General features: G+C 43.1%; 1 protein-coding gene across 7 annotated transcripts; it reads right to left on the bottom strand.

Annotated features, from left to right (window-relative positions):
• Nucleotides 1–1,292: 1,292 nt before the first annotated feature.
• pax6b (paired box 6b) lies at nt 1,293–21,962 on the bottom strand. Of its 7 annotated transcripts, XM_075462322.1 has the most exons (15): nt 21,786–21,962; nt 15,818–16,001; nt 12,980–13,053; nt 12,709–12,762; nt 11,819–11,842; nt 9,274–9,404; nt 8,935–8,970; nt 8,635–8,850; nt 8,166–8,331; nt 4,860–5,018; nt 4,532–4,614; nt 4,265–4,415; nt 3,562–3,674; nt 3,136–3,277; nt 1,293–2,451 (listed from the first exon to the last, which is right to left on the bottom strand). In XM_075462322.1, exons 4-15 carry the CDS (start codon nt 12,719–12,721, stop codon nt 2,366–2,368), a joined length of 1,320 nt encoding a protein of 439 aa, XP_075318437.1. In that variant the 5' UTR covers nt 12,722–12,762; nt 12,980–13,053; nt 15,818–16,001; nt 21,786–21,962; the 3' UTR covers nt 1,293–2,365. The 7 variants fall into 7 exon arrangements, with proteins under 7 accessions (XP_075318437.1, XP_075318421.1, XP_075318439.1 ...); XM_075462306.1 differs by lacking the exon at nt 12,980–13,053; XM_075462324.1 differs by lacking the exon at nt 11,819–11,842 and having other exon boundaries at nt 21,786–21,961.
• Between the last annotated feature and the right edge of the window lie 316 nt (nt 21,963–22,278).

Here is a 22,278-nt window from a genome sequence, read left to right as displayed (position 1 = left end):
GTGAATGCTACCTGACCTCACTCTCTCCTGGATATCTTTTACTTTTAGAGATGGTCTCACACTCTCTCTACACACCCTTTTAAATCCTCACACACACACACACACATATAACCCCCCCCCCCCCCCCCCCCCCCCCCCCCCCCTGCTGTGGCAGCAAGTGAAGCAAAATAACTCACTCTGCCACACAATCGCTCCTCTGCCTCGCTCTAGGCGCTGACTGCTTTATTCCATGACTTCTTTTTTTTTTTCTCTCTTTGCTTCTTCCTCCTCCTCTTCCTTGTTGCCTCTGTATTTTTTTTTCATACCATCGTAACTCTACTAAAACAAGAGCCAGTGATCGTGAATTCCTTGACCTTTCTCATTGTGTGGCGGTGTTGTATGGTCTGTGTCGACTTGCTTCAGCCCCATACATCAAGAGAGGTTTGTTATTTTGGACATCTTTGTTGGGTGGGAATTCTGAAGTGTTGTGCATATCGCAGGCTGTTTTAGTGGCAATGGTCAACATTAGGGATGTTCGAATTTGCGGCAAGATTTGTCGAGATTTTGTCTCTTTAAAAAGCGACACAGCATCGACCAAGCAAGGGGAGAAAAAAAAAAAAGGTTTCTTTAAGACACAATTTTACTGTACAAAATGTTTTTATAGTTTTCACAAAATACATTTAGAAAGCTCCATTTTAAATAAAATTAAATTGAAATATTTAAGAGACAGCGTGTAGACGTTTTTGTTTTTTTTTTTATCTCAGAAGCAATGCTCAGACATAAACCCAGTATGTGTCCATGTTCTACATACACACTGAAATAAAAATGCAAAAACTCAAAAAGAGCATGACAGATGACGCTAGAAAAAACCCTCCCATGGTCTTCAATTATAAATAAGGACTGCGGGGTTCGACTGCAGTCTTCTGAACTCGAAGCCAATGTAATAGAACAGAATGTGTTTACAAAATTTTGCAACACAAGACTTAATATCTTAAAAAAAAAAACGAAAAAAAAAACATTGTGTACTAGATGAAATACAAAGGCTTTGGTCTGTTTTACAATCAACAATGATTAAATCTGATATGTACTTGTAAACAACTGCCAAACACTTAAGTTTAAAACTCTGTCAAGCAATGTTTAATCATAATTATAGGAATTAAATATTTGTAGTTGCACATTTTTTTTTTTTTTTTTTTTTTTTGACCATAGGACACTATATTACAACTATACCTAAGAGACAAATTGTACCTGACCCTAAAAAATGTATTTTTATGATGCATGGAACATTTATAGAATATTCTTGGGGATATAAATGAAATCAACTTTTATTGGAGAAACCTTTCTGGAAGATTTCGAGGGAAGACAAGTACTTTACATTTTGACATAAACAAACTGGATTATATCGAAGACGCTGTCTACCATTTACAGACTACAGGCATTCTTTTACACCTGTTTTCCACATGTGTTATTCCTCGTGGTAATCTAGACTCAATCCAGCCACCAAGCAAGAGGTCCAGGTTGTGTTGCACGTTGTGCCGTCTTTGCACACATGGAGCTGCTGATAGTGATCCGTGTCTAATAAGCCGGCAAATGCAGGCCCATCTCTGAAGAGCCAAGGCCACAGCCTCGGTGGGTGAATCGAGTTTGAGTTTCCTCTGCTAAATATCCATTCGTAAGAAATGAGACCAATAAATAGTTTTTTCTTTCTTTTTTTTTTCTTTCCTTTTTTTTTGACACAGTAAGAGTCTTCCCTCCAGCTTTTCGTCTTTAATGATATGCAGCAGCGTCCAGAGACCATGCAAAGGCTGGTAGAAAGTCTCGATATAAGCAGATTAAAAGATAGTCATGGCAGAATCTCTCCGGTTCTCCTCTTGCAAACAAAGGCAAGACCAACATGGTTTTCTAGCAGTCCATCTATCAGTACTTGATCTTGTTTTTTTTTCTGTTTTTTTGTTTGTTTGTTTTTTCATATTAACATACAAATGGCCATTTACAAACACACCAGAGAAGAAAAGGAAACAATGACTGAAGTTGGAAATAGAAAAAAAGAAAAAAAAAAAACAGATAAGTTTTTGTTCCATAAAAATTTAACACCGGGCACTTTACAGAGGTCCTTTTTTCTGTCCTTCCATCGTTGTTCTCTCTTCCAAGCCCTCGATTGAACGTGCCTAGAGCTACATAACAGCACACTGTCCCAGTGGAAAAACAAAGCCCATACGTCCCAAAGCTCTCCCAGAGTCTTTCTCTTCCTTTCCTCCTCTCCTGTCCGTTGCCTCTTCTCAACCCTCTCCCGACGTCTCTACTCTCCTGTGCCGTGTTTATGTGAGGAGAACTGCCGGAGGGCGATGGTGGAGTGGGTGCTTACAGGGTGAAGTAGCTCTTCTCTCTACTGTAGTCTTGACCAGTACTGAGACATGTCAGGCTCGCTCCCTGGGACTTGGACAGGGACAGACACTCCAGGAGAGATGAGTCCTGCAGAGACATTATGAGAGAGACGTCAGCAAAAAAAGAAAGAGAAATCACACAAAAAAAAGAGGCCTAAACTTGATGAGTGGAGGTACAGTCAGAGTGACAGCTAACCTTGGGACAGAGCATTGTGCTTTAAAAGCTTGCAAAATAGGTGGATCGCAATGAGTCACAATGCCCTGCACAAGGTTACTCAGTAAAATGCTTGCGAGCTCAATAAATTGAGGCTGTGGCAATGGCATTTAAACAGAGAGAGTACAACAGCAAATGAATCAAATTAATTAGCAATTTAGCACAGAGGAAATGTGGTTATGCATGATTAACTCTTCATGACTATAACCAGTATATATGGCTCTCAGAAACAGCATCCTAATGGGGTGGAACTAAACTATGTGCTGGAGTCGAGGGATTGACATGATGGCCTAGAGTGGCAATGAAATGCGCTGCGTTCATGCTCCTGCAGTGGTAAAAATGATATAGGATGTAGAAATATTGACCCTCAGACATTTAAAGCATGAAGCCTCTCAAATAGACGGGATGGAAAGGGAAGGTCGGTGTGACAGACCATGAATCAAAGATGGCTATGTAGTACCGCCTAATTACAGGAGAGGTGGCAGATGTTTCAGAGAGTGCACTGTTTGATTGTATTAATTCCTGTGGATGTTGGGAAAAAATTAACTTTCTGCCTACCTGTTGAGGTGGTACCAGAAGTGGTCATTGATTGGCTGTTCATATGTGCCTGCATATGAGGGGGCGTGTATGTGTCGTAGCTCCGCCCGTTCACAGGCGGACTGGTAGGCAGCATGCAGGAATAAGAGGAGGTCTGGCTGGGCTACAGATGAAGAGAGAATGTTACATTAGCTTTGCCAACCATAGTTTTCAGCTCAGTATTTAAAAATGCCGTACTTTTCAATATGTTTTTGTTGCCGTTTTGGGCAAAACCTTTATTCTTTTTTTCCTGTCAAAAAGCCATCCTTTGATTAATATACAAGGCTTTAAAGAAGTTTGTTTGGCCAAGTAACAGTTTAAATTAATACTGGTGGGCTTCGTTCCACTCTTACAATAAATGCAGTCATCATCAAATGATCCCGGACATTCATTTAGCCTTGTACTTACTTGCATAGGTAGATTGTTCGCCATGGTGAAGCTGGGCATGGGGGGCAGCGCACTGTAGGTGTTTGTGAGTGCAGAGTCGGGTCTACCCAGCATTGACCCCGAGGTGAAAGACACTGTGAGGGAAAAAAAAAGATGAGGTTGAAAATGCAAAAATCCCTCTCACACACAGTCCTCCAGTGTGAGAACTCCTCTCATTAACGTTCAGCTGTGCGTGCGTGCGTGCGTGCGTGCGTGTGTGAGGTGACGCCTTGTTTGACAGGCAGATAGGCCCGGACAGATACTGTTCCGTGTGTGTGTCTCAGGTGATTGACTTGTGAGCATGAGCTTCAGCTTGCCGGTGTGCCCTCGTGCCTGATTTGGTAATTACGCAGATAGTCAGCTGAGAAGTTTTGCTCAGTCATCCATTAAAAGGAAAGCACCGGCGCTTCTTCCTGTGAACTAGAGCGCACAGCTATACCGAGACCTCTTCCACACTTTTATATTAATCCGCAGGCTGCCGCATAACACTGTCTAGTAATATTTTTACATGGATAATGCCTGATTTGAACGCACGGACGGTCGCATGTGTTGTTACAGGCGTCATAATGGCAGTGAAGCTGTTTATATGACAAGTGTAACAAATGGCTGTGCAGAATTTGTGCGATGCAAAGGTTGGCAGATAGCCTACTTATGAGTTTGAGGGCTGAGGGTGTCGTGGACCTACCCGGTGTGGTGGGCTGTGGGATGGCCTGGTAGACGCTGGTGCTGAAGCTGCTGCTGATGGGAATGTGACTGGAGGAGTTGTTGGCCTGCCTGCGCTGGTTCCGCAGCTTCTCCTCTCGCCTCCACTTTGCTCTTCTATTTGAGAACCATACCTACAATGAAAAGAAACAAACGTCATAATACTTTTCATGCAGGCCATAATTCATTGGTAATTCCTGTAGGCTTTCACGAGTTAACCAAAAAAAAAAAAAAAGTTGTGGTCACTCACTTGTATTCTCGCCTCGGGCAGGTCGATTTTCGCTGCTAGTCTCTCTCGTGCGAAAACATCTGGATAATGAGTTCTTTCAAATTCTGTAACGAAGGAAATCACACCGGCAAATGTGTAAGTGAATAAGTAGCAGGTTAGATGGACGGTCATTTAATTTTTCACAGAGCTGGTGGTTGATTAAATGCGTGTTTAAAGGCCTGCATCCATGAACATCCTGGCCTTCATTAGTAGGCCTTATGAGTTCACCCAATTTTTTTTTTTACCGGATTTGAATTAATTTGTTATGATAAGGGGCGTGTTTGAATAAATAATCAACAGATTATTGGACCTTTTTCCAGTGCCTCGATTTGCTCCTGTGTGAAGGAAGTGCGATTTCTCTGTAGTTTCCTCTTGAGCTGCAGGCGCATCTGTGTCTCCTCTGAGTCTTCGCCGTTCGAGCTGATGGAGTTTGTGTTTTCCCCTGCGCCGTCCTGTTGTTGGCAGCCATCTGAGGAGAGGGAGAGAGAGAGAGAGAGAGAGAGAGAGAGAGAGAGAGAGAGAGAGAGAGAGAGAGAAAACGTTTAATGGAAATATACATTCACTTAAACTAATTGAATAATTAATTACCGGGCCTCATGTTGCATCAGCCTACAGCTAATTGTACAGACCGCGGTGCTACATCATTAATTAAGGACCCCATCATGGTTAATTTAATTCAAAATCGGAGGAATTATTGCAATTCCTTCCTAATGTTGTCAGATGACAGGCGAGCGCCTGCGTGAAAAGGAGCGATGTCAAAAAGGCTTAACAGTTAAACTGTTTATAAAATATTGTGGGAAAAACACGCTGGCCAGGGAAAGGTTGCGCGCACTTATCGCGTCTCAACAATGGTGTGTGTTCTCAAAAGGTTAAGAGAAATGTGACAATATGTGGCGAGCCTCCTTTCAGAGCCTATGAAATGTATTAAAACCCCAAACTCTGTAAACCCCCCCCCCCCCCCACTTTTTTTTTTTTTTTTAAGGACAGAGCAGTGCCTCAATGGTCGTTCCCATATGGGCGTTGGTAGAGCCATTGAGGTGACCACCAACTTTTGAATAGAAGAAGACGCTTTTCAGAATGATACAATGCCTTCAGGAGTAAGGGAAACCATTAAACTATGGACACAGCTAGGGACGAGCAGTGAGCCCTCGGTGGGTGTAATAAATGGGAGGGGAGTGGGGGGGACTATTGGAGGAGATGACAAAAGGATCCTCTCTCTGTGGAGGCGCACAGGCTAGTGCTTTGGCATTGTGCGCACGAGGATCCCAGTCAACAGAGCTTTGAGTCCAGTGTGTTAACCCTTATCCACTACCATCATTAATCACGTCCCCCGGCCAGCTACACGCCAGTCAGGATTTCTGTGTTCAATTGGAAACAAATGAGTGAGGAGAGAGCATGCAACCCCCTGAACAACCAAAATAAGGCCAATCTATTCACTGCTCCTGCATGTCCGCGGTGGGCCCAAAGGCCCCTTCAGTTGCAGGGCGAGGCTTATCGACTAATGTCTGTCTTGTTGTTGGACATCATTATCACACCGAGAAGTTAATGCGAAATTAAGCAGCGGGTGCACTGATGGAGGGAGATTTATGTAATATCTCAGTCATGTCTGTCAGGCGCCGCAGGTCGAACCCATGATGAGACTTTCAGCTGTTCGTATGCATTTTTTTTTTTTTTTTTTTATGGTTTCGAACGAATATTGTTGCAGACAAGGAGCAGGTGCCGGACGGTGGCCACAACAAAAAAGGAACAAGGAGGCCACACTCAGAACCACCAAATCAATTTGTTGAATATTTCAAGAGTTCCCATCGTGTGAAACCAAACGTTAATAATGATTCAATTACAAGAAAATTAGAACTGACTCGTGTGGGCCTGAAAAGATACTTATTGTGTCTATATTTTAGTCAGAGGAAGAAACCCGACCAGTCTCTTTCTTTATATTTTCTTTTTTTTTTGACAATTTCCCTTGGTGCATAATAGACAAAGTATTCATCTATAGGCCAATAGTTTGTATCCACGCTATTTGTTTCTTCACTCCGGATAATCCATAAAAAGGAGTGATTGTGCGGCTATTATCCGTCTGCCAGACCCACTGACGCTCGGATGGGATTTGTTTTCTTTATAAAAGCGCTGGGAAATAAACTCATTCTTTAGTATCACGATGTCTCAGCCAGTGAGGCGGAAAAGCAGGAATAATATTAAAAAAAAGGAGATACCGAACCAATTGCGGCACCTTTCAGCTGCTGAGACTGGATCAAAACACTCTTGAGAAACCGCTTAAAACTGAAAGAGAAAGTGAGAGACTAAATCCTATAGACGGGATTTGCAGCCATATAGCCCAGCGAATGAGAATGAGAAAGAGATGAAAGAAAATCGGTGCGGATTTTTTTTTTTCCTCTATTCGTTCCTCTTTGGATATAGTTGTCTTCTTCTGGGGCCCTGTCACTCTCCATGTAGCTTTTATATGTGCTTACTCGTCTGTCTGATGGAAAACATATTTTCACTCCCCTGAGACAACTGCTCTCAACAAGTAGGCTACTTCAAATCACAATAACCACTTTAACAGATAATCCCTTATTATCATTATTGTTATTATCATTATCATTAAGGTTATTAAATTATTGTTATCAATCCAAGAAACCCGACGATGCTATTAACAATTGCCATTTATAACAATAATAATAATCGTAATAAAATGCATGTTAATAAATCTACTCTTTATTATGATTATTTAGGCTACTTCCCGTTAAAGAGTGTCTCGCGTGTCCAACTGCTCATCAAAGAAACGCTCATTCTCGTTTGCGTGGACTGAATTCCACCACTTGCATTTCCGCCCTGTGGTGCGTTGAGTCGTTTAACTGCGTGTGTATTTAAGAATTAAAGTTGTGCTTCTTAAACGGAAACCTGCCGCCGTGTTTGGCCTGCACAAGGCCAAACACGGCGAGAAAACCTTTTGAAATCGGAACATTTCCACAGCAGCCCTACCATCTCCACACTCCTGCATGTTGCCATAATGAGACACAAAGCTCCCTCTAATGAGCAATTCCACCTAGTGCGGACCGTTCCCATAACCAATCTTTGCGTGTGAAGGAAAACATTCCTTTGTACTAATATCCCCGCACACCGCTCCCCGGCTCTGCCTCCTCATCAGGAGGGGAGGAAAAAAAGCAGACTGTTGGATGGACACCTCTGCTGAAAGGACAAGCCGCTGTCACGCACATCCATGTCTGGGACAGTGGAGGCATTCAGACTGCATGCACGGCCTACTTCCTCTTATCGACAAGTCTTAATTGGGGGTCTTGTTGGGGGCACCAAAAACACGTCATTACAATACCTGCCTACAGACAGAACCTTGTGACGTTACCACTGGAACAATACGATGTATTACGTGGTGACATATGATAGTTCATCAGACTCATGTGAACTTCATGCATCTAGCCTTAAAACTGGTCAAATATTATTATTATTTTTTTTTTTTTTTGTGACTGACCCAATATGTTCCAAATCTGAGGATCCAAATCAGACTTAAAGGCCACCCGGTTGTATCCCGCTTTGATTCAACCCAACAACCGCATGCGTCAAGGTGTCTTCATCGCCACCGTGTGATAATGAGGCTCACCTTGGTTGGGCTGCCCTGGCACTGATGTTCCGGGGTACCAGCCAGGCCGGGTCCCCCAAGTTCCTGTCTGACCGTTGAGCATTCTCAGCTTGTCATACATGCCATCTGCGCCCATCTGTTGCTTTTCACTAGCCAGGTTGCGGAGGACTCTGTTTATTGATGACACCTGAATGACAAATTACATATGATAAAAATCAGGACCGAGATTAGACGAAGAGCCGTGGTCTCTCGGTGTCTCTCTGCGACGTCCTCAAGCGTATATATGTTTGGGTGACCACAGACGCAGTATTGCCCCTCTAACCCACACCACCCTCCACCCACCCCCCTCCACCCTCACACTTTGCAACGCAGTGTCTCTAATCAGACTGAATGGTTGGATGCCCATCTCGTTTTCCTTCACTGCATGAGAAAAAAGTCATTTCATGTGGCAAATTAAATCATGCACACAACTTCCAGTCAATACACTTACGCTGGGTATGTTGTCGTTGGTGCAGATCCCCTCCGACAGAAGCCTGTCACGGATCTCCCACGCGAAGATAGACGGACACTCCCGCTTGTACTGCGCGATTTTCGCGACCACCTCTGGAGTTGCGACCCTGGGCTTGCTGCCGCCTATTGCTCTCGGTCTTATGGAGCCAGTTTCATAATATCTACCCAGAATCTTGCTCACGCAGCCGTTGGATACCTGGATGGGAAACAAAAGACACAATTCACATACATTATTTATGACTATTAACGGAATTTCTAAGATGGCTCAAATAATTATCACCTTTTCACTGTCCAGCACTTGGACTTCATCATGGGTCTATAAACACAGAAAATATGCCTTGAATTGTATATTGGGCATTTTTTTCTATATTATAGCAGGCAGATTACTTTCCTTTTTATTGGCCATAGGCTATTACATTTCCAGTGAGGGAATAATAGAAAATCATAAATCTTACCGGCTTAGGACTGAATTTGAAAATGTACAGGAAACATTTTGACATGACAATCAAAGTCAATCCCATTTTGCTCCATGAGGTAATCGTTAAACTGGTTCGTTTCCAGTGAAAGCAAATTTGGCGTAAACCTTGTTTTCTGTTCTAAAAGGAGTGTGGTTTGTCACCTGCAGTATCCTGGAGATGTCGCAGGGTCGAGCACCACTGTGTGCAAGTTCAACTATTTTCTGCCTGGTGGAATCCGGCAGCGGTCTACCATTAACAAACACACCACCAAGCTGGTTTACGCCACTGTGACCTACAATGGGAACAAAAGCATCGGAGTCATCACATCACATCGCACCACACCACAGCACCAGGTAAAATATATGAGAAAGCAAAATGGATTTCATGTAATGATGGGCAGAATGCTTAAAAGCGCGAGGATAACCGCGGTAAAGATGCAACATGAAGGCAGCATACAGACGAAAAAAAAAAAAAATCAGCCTTAATAAAGATTTTCTATAATCGCAGTGCACTGATGGAATAATGCTTTAGCGACGCTTGGAAAACATCCTTCTCTCGCAAACACTGCGCAGCTATTTAGCAGCTAACAATCAAATAACACCAGCATTACAAAAAAAAGTCAAAACACCTGATTGTGTTTTTTTGTTTGTTTGTTTGTTTAGATTTTTTGTGATAAATCAACAACTCAGTCGCTCGTCTGCTCCGGGATAATTCAACCAACCTCTCATCAAACCGGCAAACTTCGGCGTTAAGGCACCGGCACCGTTATCCATCCCCTCACCAAGACCTCCCTCATAAAATAGCTTCTACAAATGACAACCAGCAACACCGACAATCCCGTAAAAGTACCGACTGAAATAACGTGCTAAATTAACGTCCATTCAAAAATGTCGCTTTTTGAAAAGTGACATTAAAGCAGCAAATCCTCGCTCTGATATCCTCTGAAAACACGCAATAAATAGCCTACGCATCAATAAGACAATAAGAAATAGGACACCAATTTCAAAGTAGCGATTTTTATGATTGATTATTATCTAAAAATGATTGCTTTTAGGAAATTATCCCTAAACTGTTCCATGGCATGTCTCTAAAGCATAGAATAAGCCTGCAAACCTGAAGCCAAATGGGAGCGCTGACTCCCCGGAGTGCCTGAGCTGCTCTCTGTGTCTCCGCTCCCTTCCCTTGCGCTGCCGCCCGGTACATTGACTCCAGGAGCAGAGGCTCCTTAGCAATAAATAAGCTCCAAATATAGAAGAGGGGGAAAATATGATGAGCCTGCCTGACATTTGTCTTTAAAATAAAGCTAGCTGCACGTCAAGTTTGAGCTTAATTTCTGGAAATAGGCGGAAGTCGCCTCGGATCATGCATGGGAGGCTAATTGAAAAGATCAGTTGGAGCACTTGTGGCAGGCTTGTCACTTTATGACACCGCTCTGCTTTTGAAAATCGCATCGTCACGACAAATAGTAGCATGATAAAACGACCCTTTCTGTCTGCATTTGGATATCACTCAGACAAAATTGGACGCTACTCGTTTACCCTTCGAGGGAGACTTCATTTTAAGGTGGCCAGGGGCTACGCGCGGTCACACAAACGAGGGCGCGCCTGGATTCTTAACATATTAAAAGTGACATGCAGTTTTTTCCCCCCTTGTTTGTATTTGACAACAAATGCTCACAGCCACTGCAGTCCTGTTGTGTAGAATCGGTGGGTGTCTTTCCTCTAAAAAGTGCCACACTCGGCTTTAAATGGAGATTTTTATACATGTTAAATAACAAAAAGGACCTCTTTATACATGACTGAATATAAACCTGCTTAACTAAGTAACATATCCCTTTTGGCCACAATGTGTAATAATCTTCTAGCGTGGATCTGATTGATAGTAAATCCATTATCATCCCTCATGCTCTTTGGTAATTCCAGGATTAAGTGGAATTAATAGACTTCTTAGGCTGAAATTGGCCTACTCACATTAGGCAGTATTGCTCTGCTCTGCGGGCTCTCCACGACTGCTCCATCACCTCTGGTTTGTAACTATCATATAAATCCTCCGGATCGATAAAACTGTCAGATAACGACGTCACATAAAAATCACACTCTCCTAAGGTTAAGTCTTAATCATGGCGCAATTCCCTCAAGTGCCCAGAGTTGATCTCGCCCGCTGGCGCTGATTATGCGCCTTGTATTCTATTGCAAGTCGACTAATAGGAAAACATATGGTGTCAATTTGGACGCTCCCCACCATATACACCCAGGAGTTATTAGCACAAAAGCCAGCGAGGCCGTCGCGACCTTTAGACAACCCAAAGGGCCGAGCCCAATGATATCTCCTCGGCAATTCGCACCAGACATCACACGCCAAGCCAGGGGAGCATCCCATTAACATCAATCCGCAGCAAAGCAGGAGCACAGGGGTGTTGCACACAGCTTTGATAGGGCCTCATCATCTTTTTAATGGACAACTGGCAAGCAAAATAGATGAAGGGAAAAAGAAAAATCACAGCGCCGCGGCCTGTAAAAGACTCCAGATCCCCCAGAATAGCCATGTTTTCCTCACAGGAATCACACTTCTACACATCAAAAACAATCCAACTGTCATGTGGTCCAACATTGGATTCAAACATATTTGGACTAATGCGCACAGGTTACAGCACAGACACGTCATCAAGGTATATGGAGAACAATGTAATAAAATGATCCCACACACCTTCATCACAGATGTCATACACCTCTTGTCCAGCAGCAAGAGAGAAAATGTTTCATGTTTATCCTTTTTTGTTGCAACACACACACACACATACACACACACACACACACACCAGGAATAAGACTTTTAAGCAACTTCATCTGGCTTGTTTTTTGACTGGCACCCACGACAGTATGGTTGTTTCAATATTTATCTCCCACTCTGAGCTCAGCCCGCACCTAAGAGGGAGGCCTGCGGTTATAATATGAGCATTTTCTTCCCTCGCTCACGCTGTCTGTCCGGGAAGAATATGGACTAATCTACATAAGACATTATTTCTATTCCTTGTGTTCCACGCAGGGCTCTTCTCTGCGCGGCTAATCTTGTATGCAGCCTGGCAGCCAGCTCTAACGCTAATGCAGACGGCTGTGCAATTATTTAATACCAACTCAAGCAGAAACAAAAAATCTCCCTCTCAGCCCAACCCCCTCTATTCTGCCCTTCTCCCTCCTCTCTTTCTCTCTGGAGAAGGCCGACGTGTGATTAACTTGTTCAATAATAACTTGCCATCATTGCAGAAAAGGAAAAAAAAAAGAGAAATTATAAATTAACAGCAATGAAACGGCCATCAAATATCTGAGAATATCTCTTCGCTGCATCTCAAAAGTCATGCAATTTCTCGCCTGCACATACACCCCCCCCCTCCTTTTTTTGTTACACCCCCCTCCCTCCTTATTTAAAGTGTGCCCTAAATTATTTCCGCTATAACAACCTGTGCAAAATGTCAGTGGGTGTTGCTTCCATGCAGCCACGCTACAACCTGCGGTTGCAATCAAAAGTTTCAAAATGTAATATTTTTGTTCTTAAAAAAAGAAAAAAAAAACATGAACATGAACATGAAAACAACTTACTGTTCTGCATCATTGAGGCTACGCCAGACTCCCACGTGGCTTGGTTGTGGTATTCTAGGCGTCACAAGGAAATAACAGAAGTGGTTAGAATCAGATCGTAAACCTGCTGTACAGATCTTTGTTTGCTTCAGGTGTCAACAGTTCTCCAAAATACACAAAGTTTCTTCAACTCGTTCGATTTGAATTTTTGCGAGTCTGTTTCTTTAACATTAGTATAGATGCAGTGCATGTCAACATCCTCAGTGTATGTATGTATTTTAATTAAACTTGCCTGGAAACAGAGTTGACTGTCCACTCTATTACAATTTAGTCAATCATCTGCCGTTTTCACTACTTAATGTTTCCCTATAGGACAAAGCAAAACAACACATTAGCACAGCCACAGCTATACTGATGTATCTAATATTTTCTTTTTTGTTGTTGTTTTTTTTTTCTGTTTTGTTTGGCCTACATTTACAATTAACCTGCAGAGTAAATCAATTCAAATGGACGCGCGACAACATTCACGTTAGGAGATGTTTCCTAAAATACCTTCCTGGTCGTGATAGTGGGCTTGTAACTATCTTACAACGCCGTTTCTTTTAAGCCTTTTAGGTACTCTTTGACAAAAAGCAAAATTAATTAACTAAAAAAATATATTTAAAAAAACTTTTGAAAAAAAATCAGCCCTCGTCGTCAAAGAGGCCTCTGTGTTGACTCTCCTTTAAACTTGATAGCCCTCCTCTTGCGGAGTCTAACGTAGAAAGTGTACAGTGACACACGCTGTCTACCTCGCCTCACTGCTCTGCAAAAGTCCAGACCAGGAGGGGGTACAAAGCTGGTGTACAAAGCCAAACAATGCACCCCCTCTTCTGCCTCCATATACCTCCAACCCGGGGCGAAAACTCGGCCTCCGCAACTAGAAACACGCAGCTTCCCCACTAAACACACCAACAAGTTCAGATTAATACAAAGAGCCGGAGGCATGTATCCACCCCCTCCGGGACCATTCACACACACATACACACTCAGTGTCTCTTCTCTGCACTGACACACACGCGCGCACACGCATATGCACGACCGTGACCCCGCTGCCGCTGGTGCACGAATGTGGGTTTTTTGTTCGCCCTGCTTCATCCAGAGAAAATACGATAAATATAAATAAAAAGACAGGAAAGGAAAAGTAATTTCTCCTTCTAAATATTTGGTGGTTGTTTGGTGCTGCTGGTGCGGGTTGTAAAGCGGGTTTGAAGACACAACAGCGCAGTGGGGCGCTCAATTGGAAAAGACAAATGCAGTAAAGAAGCTATTGAAAGGGGAATAGATAAAAAGGGGGCCAGGGAGGGAGAAGTCTGAAGTTTTCATTTTCTCCCTCTGTGCAAAGTTGTGCTGTGCGCGGACCGCAGTGGCCTGTAATGTCGACGTCTCACAGACCGCGTTTGCTCTGATACTATTTTATGAAGTGCACGCAGGGCCGCCATTACATTTAGAAATGTAGCGTTGTTACAAACGGGCTGCTCGGCCATTAATCAAATTCAGATTCCTTCACACTGCCCAACATACTCTAAGTCAGCCTGTTAACCTTTGAAAAAAAAAAAAAAAAAAGCACAATAATTTGCATATTTTGTTTATTTCAACCCTATGGTTTGCATTAAAAGTGAAAGTTGTAATTAAAAAAACACAACCGAAATGATTGCAGTTGATTAATTAATTCAAATTAAAAAATACTCACACAATAGTTGTTTGAATATACTGCAGTAGCTTTTAGCCTCGTAAGCAGCAAGTAGTTAATCATTTATTTAAGGTCGAAAGCTCAAACGTTGTTGTTCCCGAGGTTAACTACGATCTAATCTGCATTTCTTTCCCTGTAGTAATCCGGAACAACAATGTCTTAATTCAACATGCTTATTCTGGCCGCTGGATGCTGCGCTGACAACATTCATATGCACGACAAAAGTCCACGCGGGGCCCTGGCTACGTGTGTCCCGCAGCAACTTGGAAACTTCGCGAGAAAATATACGCATGAAAAAAAAGATTAATTAGAAAAATTGTGCGTGCTGCGTTGCAGTGTGCATTCGGTGAATTAAAGCCAACGGGTTTAAGTTTCATCTTAAACGACGGACAATAGGTGCGCGTTACGATAGAGGCTCTATTTGCTGTTGTTGTTGTTGCTGTTTTAGGGTTAAATGAGGAAAAATAACGTGATAATTTGTAAGAAAAAAATCCTAGTCACAGCAAATCGGTGTAGGCGTAGTTTATTGCTGTACATTTGTTTAAGGTTTAATAGTAGCAGCGGTTTGTATTTACCTTTTGTGTTTTATTAAATCAGTCACATTATTTTAAGTATATATGTATTTACATATTTATATATATAGGCTATATACATAGCCTATACATATATACATATATATATATATATATATATATATATATATATATATATATATATATATATGTATACACACACATATATATGCACATATATATTTTATATATGTGTGCCGTGCAATTGCAGTGGCTTTCGTCTCCTATCGTGTGAGTGCTAAAATATAAAATAAGTTGAAATCGCTGTCGTTGAGTTCAACTGGAATCAGTTTAGAAACAAGAAGAAAAGTTCCATTTTCTCTGGCACACAAACAAACACGCTAAAACGGGCCTCCTTCCTTTCTCAACTTCTTCATGGAGCCTTTTTTTTCTTTCGCCCGAATAAGGCGCTTGGGTGACTCGCCTGCATGAATCAATCTGACACCTTTCCTCAACGGGTCATTGCGCCCCATTCTCCACGATGATCACTGTCCTGGCCCAATGTGACTTTTTACTCTTTGCTGTCATAAATAAGCGGTGAGCTATCCGTAGGCCTAAACACAACAACCAAAGAAGAAGAAAAAATAGAAATGGAGCGGATAAAACCGACAGAGGCGCTAAAGGCTGTTCGCACTTTTCAGACAGTCCAGTCAGGAGGCAGGCTGCACAGTCCAAACGATAAAACACCCACAACCTCACCACTGATCCTCAGCCTACACCCGAAAACAAACGATAATAATAATGATAATAATAATACTCTAATACATTTATCTAATAATTCATCCATGATTTAAAAACACGGAAAAACTTTTAGTCAGGGTCTCACCTTTTTGGGGCATCCTGCGTCGTTGTCAAAGTCCCTCTTAAACTATAGGCAAGAGCCTAGTTGTCCACACCAAAGAGGGAAAAAAATAAATAAGTAAAGCCGACCAGGATCAATCTCTCTCGGGAAGTTTAGAGGAGGAAAAATTAGTTTCCAGTGATCTTCGGTGGAGACGGAGGGGATATCCCTGCGAAGGAGACAGAGATTGACAGTGAACTCAGATGTCAGGACGCACGGAGTTTGGTGAGGATGTGCGCTGGCGTTTGAGAGAGCGAATGAGAGAGCCGGGATGAGAGAGAGTGGGGAAGAGGAGGAAGGAGGGGGAGGAGGAGGTGTGGAGGGAGGGAGGGAGGGAGGGAGAGCGGTGGTAGAAGGAGGTGGGGGTAAAAGAGAACGAACACACCTATGCTGATTGGTGATGGAACAAGTGTATTAATGTATGTGTTCCTGGTCTGCTGTGCGCGCCTCTCCTCTCCTCGCCTCCCTCCGCCGCTCTTCACTGGCCCATTAGCGCGACCCGACCTCTGTCATCATCCCCCGTATAAACACTTCCCCCTGCATCACACAGCAAAAGCGGGAAACGGGGCCGAGCCACAACGAGAGCGAGAGGGGAGAGAGAGTCTCGTCTTCCCAGCCCATTAATCAGCCCACGCACGCAAATACCCAGCGCTCACTTGCTGAATGTTGCCCTATTGCAAAAGCAACTGCCGCGGAAATGCCCATTGGACGGAAAGCTCCATTCTTCCAGGCTGAAGTGACTCCGCGCAGGCAGGCAGGGAATCTCAGGCATGCTCGGCTCCAACCTGAGGCTAGCTAGTGTGTTGCAAACGGGGGGGGGGGGGGGGACTAGCAGTGGAGCAGCGCGTACGTGAATGTTGGAGCTCGTAACACCAAATTAAAACAAATTAAAATCACAAAGAGCTGCAGCGTGCCTTTTATGAAGCAGCCGATGCTCTACAGATGCGATTAATGTTGTAAAGACGCATGTGGTTGTGCTTTTATGAAAGTTTGTGGACATGTGATAAAACATCGGCTACTTTGTTGGAGTTTGATGGTGTAATGTAATCGGTGTCTCCATGCAATGCTCTGGTTGCACCGGATAAAAAATGATAAATGTCTTGCTGTAAAAAAACAAAATATATATGAATCTCTCAGAAAAAAAATCTCTGCTGCTGCGCGCAGAGAGAGAGGTGAGTTAGCAAAAGTTGTTTAGCTGTAAGCTCCTACTGGGAATACCTTGAAAATCTGCGTTTCCAAAAAAAAACGCATGGCCTTCCCTCGCTGAACACAGTCAAAAATAATGTCCACCACGTGCTTTTGTTTATTCTTTTTGAGCATCGCTGTCCCATGAATAGCCTTACCCCTCCTGTCAACAAGGACGCCATGCGTAAAGAGCGCAGCCTTTAGGCAAGCTCGGCTGCTTTTTATGGACACATTTACGAGGCTCGGCGACGTCACTCCCGCTACCTGACAGCAAATAGCACGCGTAAATAAAGTAAAGCAAATGACTGTGTAGCCATGGCCACACGCTCCCAAACGGCGGTGGTTGAATGACTTGACTATTAACGCACACCTCAACGCACCCAAAAGCAACCCCTCTGCGCCCGTGTTTGAGGGGACACTCGGGGCTTTTGGGCAGCACCAGTCTCAGCGCCGAGGAGCCCCGTCGCTTACACCAAAAGGAGGGGGTTGGACCGAGGGGTAGAGAGTGAGAGATTTGTGTGGATGTTGAAGCCAAACTAAAGCAGAAAAGGGGGTGCATGAAGGGGTGAAGAGAGTGAGACGAGAGAGGGACAAGCAGGGGGAGGGGAGAGAAATGCTTCTTTTTGGGGACGGGAGGCCACGAAATGAAGTCATGGAGGCCTACACTTGACTTTCTTTGACATGTGAAAAAGTAGGAGAAGTCAGAGCTCATCAATAAAACACTTCGGAGGTGAAAGAGGGCTCCCTAACAACCATCGCATTCCTGACTGTGGGTTCAATGAGTAGACAAACGACGCTGCCAGGGAGGGAGAGGGTGAGAGGCAGAGAGGGATGGAGGAAAGGGGGGAGGTGAGGGACTGCCCGGCCTGAATGGGGCCCTCAGTGGGCCGGCGAGATAATGAGCTGAGAGGACCGACTCAAACTGTCACCGAGGGTCCCGCGGTGAGGAACAACACTTTGGCCAATACTCCCTCATCAAACAACCCGTAAACTAAACGAGCACATTCATCTGTTTCTCCTTCCTGCTTTGTTTCTACTTACTTAGGCTGGTGGCTCAGCGAAGAGGCCTGCCGTGAATGGTTTCAGATTATATCAGCTGAAGGAGGGGGATCCCTAACATTTTCACGTCAAGAACTACCCCCCCCCCCCAGACATGCATTAGAGCACAACCCCCCACCCCCCAGTCGCCCCACCCAACAGGAGTTTGTGCTATGAGGAGACCTCGTGTTGGTTCAAATGTACACAGTAAAGGAGGAGCTTAACTTTCAAGCAATTATCATCACGAAGCATTAACGATTTCCTAAAGGTTAAATAATTTTCTGGTTAATTTGAGAGAAGCCACTTGGACTGTCAGAGCTTATGTAGGCTATAGCACAACAATTAAGGACAGTAGTTTGCTGAGTGCAGGAGCCAAAGAAGTCTGAAGTTTTGCAGTGTTTTCTAAGCTGGGGATCCTCAGTGCTGTCAGCTATAGCATGTGCGCATGTGGGCTGAGAGACTGTTGGCAGCCATTCATTTAAAGTAAAAAACAGCCATTGTTTCCATTTTCAGAGGTTTTTGTTTTGTTTTGTTTTGTTTTTTTCTATTTGTAAAGATTCATCAAAAAGCTGCAAAATCGCGTCAAAATATTCAAATGTCTCCGCAATCATACACTTAAGGTATTGTGTTTCCATCCCACCTTTGTTGTGCAAATGTTATTGCCACTCACTTGTCACAGGCTGCAGCTGTCAAAATTGCACACCACTAACCTGGCTGCGCTGAAAGACAGATTCCCCGATGAGAGTGTCAAGTAGTTTTCTTTGGAAACAATACTTCCAGTAGGTTATTGATTTCTTTGGTTAAGCTGTAAATCCGCTCCAAGAGCTAATTCGTTGTCTCCACTCTCAAGAGATTTCTGCTTTGTTTTTTCCTCGCAGCCCTCACAGATTTGTCAAATGCGTCAACATTATTCTATAGAAACCCAATTGGACTGAAACATTTTCTTCATGTCTATATTATCCTTAGATGTCTCAGTTTGGTAGCAGATAAGGTGGGTGCTGTAAAGGTTTCTTAAAAGAAAAAAAAGGAAAAAAGAAGCGAAAAAAAAAAGTTGGGATGGGAGGGGTACGATGTTGGGAAAGCAATTAGCCCAATTCGGATTAGCAGCGACTAATGTCACAGGCCTTGAAAGGAAAGCCTAATCTGGCCGCTATTTTCCCTTGAGGCAATGTGGTATTTGTACCCCTCTAGAAACTTTTAAATACAAAAAGGATAGAAAGAAGAAAAGAATGGAAGAACAAGAATACGGGGAGATCTGCAGTGAAGAACATTGTTTTTGGCGAGGGAAATAGTATGCAGCGGAGGGCCAACTCACCTAATTGAGCCCACTGCATTTGTTTGGGATTTTACAGTCAACTTTTTAACCGGCTGATTTTTTTTCTTTTTAAATTATGTAAATTACTCTGGCGCAATCTTTATTTTCTTAATACCTTCTGGTATTTAAAAAAAAATTGCACTAGGCTACTTAAATTGACAAGCCATTTGTTTGTGTTCATGATCCCCTTCTGGAGATCACAGCTTATTCAATTTGTGTTTAAACGGGGGGGGGGGGGGGGGGGGGTCGGGGTCTCTACCAAAACAAATAGTACAATACTGTTAAAGTAAAGAAGATAAGTTGTGAGTTAGTTCTTCCTTTCAGTAGAATGAAATCATATTTGTTTTGTTTCTCGACATTATTAAGTGTAACTCTTGCTTACACAATTCCATCTGTTGCTTTAGACATCATTTACAGCCAGTGTCATTTAGACTACGTCTGCTCTCTCTGCTGCAAATATCCATTCTCATCTGCTCCAAAATGCATGTGTAATTAATAGTAATATTTGTTATCTTATTTATTTGTTAATGCATAATTGTTTCTATCATATGTTGTCCCATGGTAATAACTTAGCTTGTTTTTACTGTAATTTTAGCAGCATTTTGAAGAATGATTCATTAAAGAAGTGGATTTCAGTTTCTGAAGAAAAAAAAGATTATTATTATTATTATTATTGTTGTTTACTTGTGTGTTGTTATATACATTTAATTCTGTCTCATATATATTCTATATACATCTGTAAATATTTCATTTAAATAATCTTTGACGCACAAATTTTAACCTGCAGCTGGATTCTTGTTAACATGATCTGTCATTCATCAAACAGCCTCGGACTGCCACGTTCATTCTCTCCAACGTCACGCATGAGGACACCGCCAGTTTATTTGCATAAATCATTTGCGCGTTTACATTGTAGAAGGCTGGGGTTTTTTGGTGTTTTTTTTTTTTTTTTTTTTTTTCTATCAGCAGTAATTTAACAGTCACTTGCTTGTTCGACTCTTGCGCGGAGGTTTCATCCATCTGCTTTCAAAACGTGGCGGCGCACGTGGAGCGCGACCCGCAGCAGAAGCTCTGTTAATGGCGACCCATTTTTTCTGCACATTGAGTAAATATACGGAAACATCTCTCCTTCACGGCGCACAGGACAAAAACCATGGGATTTCATCGAGGGGGAAATTAAATGCCAACTGCAGCCATTTTTCTCGTCTAAATGCCCAACTCGTACAAACCTTCCTCTTACATGCGCCTTTCATGAAAAATAAAACTTGAAACTAAGTGTATTTAGGTTGACTCCCTTCGCTGTTTGAATTCGTATTCTGGGAGTTTCGAAAATAAGTTTATCTGTGTTAATTCAACTTTTTCACCTGCCAGAGTATTTCATCTTTGACGTTTGTGGAGAGACATGGAAAGGATGGAATGTTTTTTTTGTGTGTGTGCAGGACGCTGAAGGTGTACAGTCCGCGAAAGCCCTCTCCTGGCAAAAGGCTGAAGGCTGGTATAAACACCGGGGCTAATGGTGTCACAACGCTGCTCGACAAGCGTGACAGGAAGAAACACTGAAGCCAAAACAGGAACCTGGACCTGAGCCTCCAAGCGACTGTTTGGAACAGAGGTTAGATCTTAAATAAATGACAAGACACCCGGAGGCGCGTCTCGTTGGATAAAGAGGTTCACTATAAAAGTTTTACAAAATCCCACCATAGACCCAGTTCCTTTTCCCTTTTAAAAAACGAAGCAACTGCAGACCGTCAGCACGCACGTCATTTTCCTGCATGCAGGTTGGAAAACAAAAAAACTCAAGCTTTGTAAATCGCTGTTTTATCACCACGAACGTTAATTTCAGAAAACTCATGATCTACGTCAAAGTATTGATTGATCTCTCAAAAATCGCAGCGGCTTCGAATGAAGAAGATCTCTTTGGTCTCACCCCGCAGCCCAGTGAAATATTCCACTGGTGGACGGCGACATTCCCTCCGTACTGATTGATCGAGTAGGGCTGAATAGAACACTCATTCGCTTCTACCACACAGGTCCAGGTCTCCGACTTCCCCTGCGTAAAGCTCACAATAGCTTTTTAAAGGGAGTGACGTGCGCATAATTATTGAGTTAGGATCGCTAATTACATGTTGTATCTGTGAGACGATAACATAAACAACATCACCTGGCTGTACATTCGAGATAATGTGAGTGTGCATCACATGGACTGCACGGAGCAACGTGCAAGCACTTCAAAAATACTGTTTAGGCCTACCCAACTTTTCCTGCGCATCGGGCTCAAAATCGCTCAAATGCGTTTTGGGAGATTTTCCAAAAAATGGACGAGCACACTATTGGTGTCTATATATTAGGGACGTTAGTATCAAATTTAGATCTTTAAAGTAAAATAGTTTGGGAGTATAATCCATCCAAACTCACCGGACGAAAGGCAGCAGCGGTGTAAAACCGGTATCCTGTGCGTAAAAAGTCACTTCTTCCCTCCCCAGATCTTTCCGCTGTGTCACCGAAACATTAACTTGTAGGTCCCGATAAAAATCTATCTACCTTTGGATCCGTTGTGGAGTTGAAATGTCAATGAGAGTGATAAAAAAATCTGCAGCTCTTACCATCAACTTTCCCTTCAGCATCAGCCTGAAGTTTGCAGTGATTGGCTGGAGCGACGGCTCGACGTCATACCTTGGACAGGACACGGAGCGCAGAACTGGGAAGTGCTCAAGGTAGCCTGCATGTGGAGCGCACGGGCCTGTCTACTGTCCTGGTAAGGCTGCTGTGAGCAGGAACAAACAGCTAACAAGCCCACTCTGTGGACCACGTATTTCCTTATTTGTGTTATTGTTGTGTTTTATTTCTATCCCATTTTATTTGAAACCTTTTCCACTTTGTCCTCTTCCACTTTGTGAATTTTCACTGA

Source organism: Odontesthes bonariensis, chromosome 1, assembly GCF_027942865.1.
Source record: "Odontesthes bonariensis isolate fOdoBon6 chromosome 1, fOdoBon6.hap1, whole genome shotgun sequence".
Classification (NCBI taxonomy): domain Eukaryota; kingdom Metazoa; phylum Chordata; class Actinopteri; order Atheriniformes; family Atherinopsidae; genus Odontesthes; species Odontesthes bonariensis.
The sequence above is the reverse complement of the archived record's forward strand: the minus strand, read 5'-3'. Positions and strand labels throughout refer to the sequence as shown.

Bases quoted from the DNA above. Each gene is read 5' to 3' on its own strand.
- pax6b (XM_075462306.1), bottom strand. The intron at 9,405-11,818 runs GTGTGTGGGATC...TTCCCATTGTAG, and splicing joins GTATGACATCTGTGATGAAG to GTCACAGTGGCGTAAACCAG. The intron at 8,971-9,273 runs GTGACAAACCAC...CTGTGTTTATAG, and splicing joins ACATCTCCAGGATACTGCAG to ACCCATGATGAAGTCCAAGT.